Consider the following 4,360-nt stretch of genomic DNA (forward strand, 5'->3'; position numbering starts at 1 on the left):
AAATTAGCCGTCTACCCGTCACGGGTTTTACCCGTACCCGGCCTACCCCTTTACCCGTCCTACCCGTTACCCCTAACGGGTAACCCGGAACGGGTCACGGGTAACCCGTTAGCAAACCACTAGACATGCTACACATTTATTTTTATTTAAAATAAACTAAAAATTTTAAAATTTATAATTAGAGTTCTAATAGAAAAAAATAAATTGAATAAGTTTCTGAAATTTTAAATTTTAGACAGGTACATATAATATTATGAATTAAAAAAAAATACATAATTATTATTTTTTTAAAGATATAGACAGTATATACATAAAAAATTCTTCCCAATTTTGTATAGCCTCTACAGACTACAGAGCCGGTTCAACGCGCGGTCCCGATCTCACAGATATCTGAACCTGATTGTTATTGGTCCGAACCGCAGCCTTGCATAGTGGGAATAGATAAAGAGATTTTCTGTGGCCACTCGGCAATAGAATGTTGTTGATTTACTGTTCAACAAAAGTAAATTCGGCAATTAAATCAATTTAGCTGGTCATATAATCAGAGACACCACACGACACGAACATGAGAAATTTTTACTGGCCACACGGATTCAAGCAAAATGAGAGAGAGAGAGAGAAGTTTAGAAGCGGGAATGGCCGCTTTATTGCCTTTTTTTATGTTGCACGCATCATACAGGCGAGAGAGAGAGGAGAATTTATTTTATTTTTGAGAAACGGTGAAAGAGAAATTGCAGAAAGAAACGAAGTGAACAGTTATATTCCAATACCTCTAAAGTAACTCAAATTTTGAATTTCCATATTGACCGTCCAATTACAATCCGGTCCGATGTGGAACGACAAAAAAACATCTGACAGTCCGAATATAAACCCAAATTTTAAGGTACCTTAGGTGACTTGTATTCAAATAGTCCTAAGTACTACTAAGCTTCCCCATCCCATCTGCCCCCACCTTTCTTCTCTCCCACCGCAACCCCACGCCACACAAGAGAGAAAAACAAAGAACAACAAAATACCAAGCAAACAGCTCCCTCACAAGAGAAGAGATTGGAAAGGCAAATTCCCTTGCATGAGGAGGTAATTAGGGAAATAGATGAGAGGGATGCCCTTCGCTGCACAGCCGCACAGAGGGGGGCTACAGCTACAAGCAGCAGCTGCGGCAATTTTACCAGTGGTGGAAGAAGAACCCGCTGCCTTCGCCAAGCGCCAGAAATTCAGGTGTGTTGGAGAAGGGATCGAACCCAGGTCGGTACTGGATCACCATACGAGCAGTCCTAGCCCACCTACCTCTTCGTCTTCCCTCGGGTGCGGTGGTGTGGCGACTGTCTCTGACCACACCCACGAATGGCCCGACTCGGCCCAGCCTGGCAACACCACTCGAGGGAAGGACGAGTGGACTCTCTCTGACCTTCACCCACTCCCTCCAGGCACTGCTGAGATGGGTCCCGAATGGGAGACCATGCTCTCTGACGCAGCGGCCCCTACGGCTTCCTCTGGACCCCAGGAACAAAGCTTCTTACGCTGGATCATGGGTGAAGCGGAGGACCCGACTGGAAAACCTCTGCAGCTTGGGTTTGATGGGAACAGCAATACCACCAGCAACAGCAGTGGCAATGCGGGAATGGTGTTCGGGTTGGTGGATACACCTGAACTAGTTGGTGACCCGATGCAACTACCCCCTCCACTTGTTCGTCTGCCGGGTTTGTTCTTGCCGGAAGCGCCAGAGGAAGAGAAGCCTGTTCTCTTGATGCCTTTACCAAGCCTGTTCATGAACCAGCAGCAACAGCAAGTTGGAGAGAATCCGTCGTTCTTCCTTCCCATGCAAGCAGATCTCCAGCCCTCGATGGCAAACCAGTCATTCTTCATGCCCCCGCAAGCAAAGAGGCCCCATCCCATGGCTGGCCCGGGCCCGGAGCTCTTTTTAAGGGGGAATCAAATGTTGCCTTCTCAGCATGCCCAAATCTTTGCACCTTCCCTGCAAATCCCTCAGCCGAGAACGATGCTAATGAAACCAAAAGCCGAGACAGAGAACCAGGTGCCACCGCCTCTAGTGGAACAGCTACTAGAGGTGGCAAAAATGGTAGAGACCGGTAATGCCTCCGGCGCGCGCGGGATATTGGCGCGGCTCAATCACCAGCTTCCGGTTCCTGCCGGGAAGCCCCTCCTCCGTGCCTCCTTCTACTTCAAGGAGGCACTCAACCAGATCCTTTCTGGTTCGGCCTCGGCCCCCTCCACTCCAGTGAAATCCCCATATGATGTCGCAGTGAAGCTTGGGGCCCACAAGGCATTCAACGAGCTTTCTCCAGTTCTTCACTTCATCAATTTCACCTCGGTGCAAGCATTGTTGGACGAGCTGGGTGCTGCCGACCGAATCCACATCATTGATTTCGACATTGGAATTGGAGGCCAGTGGTCGTCATTCATGCAAGAAATTGCTCAGAGAAGATGCTCACCAACCGGTACCGGTAACATCATGGTGCTTAAAGTGACCGCCTTTGTGGCTTCTTCGTCTCACCATTTGCTCGAGCTACACTTAATTCGAGATAACCTCTGTCAGTTTGCGAATGATGTCAACATACCGTTCGAATTTAATATCTTAAGCATTGAGTCGTTTGACCCATCAGAGCTCCTTGCCATGGGAGGCAACAGCGAGGCCATTGCCGTGAACCTCCCAGTGAGCTCTGTCTATGGACCTTCCTTCCCAACTCTTCTTCAGCTTGTTAAACAATTACGCCCCCGTATTTTGATCTCGATCGTCCATGGTTGTGACCGAGGAGACCTCCCCTTCTCACCCTACTTCTATCATGCCTTTCAATCATATGTTTCCCTTCTCGACTCACTAGACTCGGTGGGACCCAACATGGAAACAGCGAACAAGATTGAGCGGTTTGTGCTCCTTCCAAGGATTGAGGGATCCGTGGTTGGGCGGCACCGCATGGGGCTCAAGATGATGCCTTGGAGAACATTGTTTGCTTCAGTTGGGTATACTCCGGTGCCGTTTAGCAATATGGCCGAGGCTCAAGCTGAGTGTCTTGCCAAGAGGGTGCAAGTGAAGGGATTTCATGTGGAGAAGAGACAGGGTTCTCTCATGTTGTCTTGGAATCACAGCGAACTCGTCTCGATTACGGCATGGAAGGGTTGTTGATTGCCATTTATTTGCAACTCGAAGCCACGTAAGTTTATTAATTGTTGGGTTTTGGGGATAAATGGAAAATATTTCAAGTAATTTGTTGTGAACTAGATGTTGTTTTATCTTTTCTTGGGGATCCTAATTGGTTGTGTTGTATAATTCAGAGTTCTACTCAAAAGCTGTTTGTTTTAGCAGTGAAACAAGTCTGTTAATTTTGAGTAGAGGTGAACTTGATAGTGTAGAATGTCTGAGAAGAGCTGTGTAGTAGCTTCTCTGTTTCTCTGTTTCTAATTTATCAGAGAAACAATGGTAATGTTCTTTTTAATTCCTGTTATATAATTCTCCCATTTCTGTTGTTTTCTCTGAAAATCTGCATTGCATCCTTTCTTGAATTCATCTGGATTCATCATTTATTGCTTGTAATGAGAACCTTTTCAATTGTTTGTTAATAATTCTTTGAAATTTTACTTGAAATTTCATACAAACTGAAATGTCCATTATCATAACTTAATTCAATGGAACAGGATTCAGTTTAATGTTCAATTGTTTCATGCACCTCTTTCAAAAGAAGCTACTTTTGGAGGGCTCTACAGAAATTAGAGCTACATGATAAGGTACTCATTTTATATTATAAATATAATACTAAGATGCAAGATTTATATACGGTTGATCTGTACTGTTTTTATATCTCCTGACAACTGTTTGTTTTAAAAACTTTAACAACAGTTTTTTTAGATCATGCCAAAAATAAATTAAAAAGTAGAAAATTTTTTTTTGCATGTCACTTTCCTTGGAAATCGGTTGTTATCTATTTGTATGTAATTGAATCAAATGCCAATAAAAATGGGTCAATTGTAAATTTCTATGTCATTTCATAAACGTTGAAACTTGTATGAAGTTCTGTTATTTTTCATGTATATGATTGGTTAAAAAGTATGGATTAAATTTTATTTATCAGATTTTAAAATTTTAAATTATTTTATGGTAGTTAAGGTTGTAAATTTTTAAATTTGTGTGCAAATTTAGACTTAATAATGCATTTAGCAAGTGAAATTTGTTGGTATTATTTTGGTGATATAAAAATGAGGTATAGTGATTATATGGATTAATGTTAATTAAGAAAAAGATTAGTAGGTACTCTTGTATTATTATGGTAGTTGGTGAAGTAATAGGGGTTGAAAGGTGATCACAAATTATTATGGTAGTTGGTAAAGTAGCTAGTAATTCAAA

The 4,360-nt window shown here is 42.8% G+C and overlaps 1 protein-coding gene across 1 annotated transcript; it reads left to right on the forward strand.

The window, feature by feature from the left end:
* The first annotated feature begins 945 nt into the window (after window positions 1-945).
* LOC144555345 (scarecrow-like protein 6) lies at window positions 946-3,499 on the forward strand. Its single transcript, XM_078303641.1, has one exon. It carries the CDS (start codon window positions 1,094-1,096, stop codon window positions 3,143-3,145), a length of 2,052 nt encoding a protein of 683 aa, XP_078159767.1. The 5' UTR covers window positions 946-1,093; the 3' UTR covers window positions 3,146-3,499.
* The last annotated feature ends 861 nt before the right edge of the window (window positions 3,500-4,360 follow it).

The sequence above is a fragment of the Carex rostrata genome, chromosome 6, assembly GCF_964058835.1.
Source record: "Carex rostrata chromosome 6, lpCarRost1.2, whole genome shotgun sequence".
In the NCBI taxonomy this organism is placed as follows: Eukaryota; Viridiplantae; Streptophyta; class Magnoliopsida; order Poales; family Cyperaceae; genus Carex; species Carex rostrata.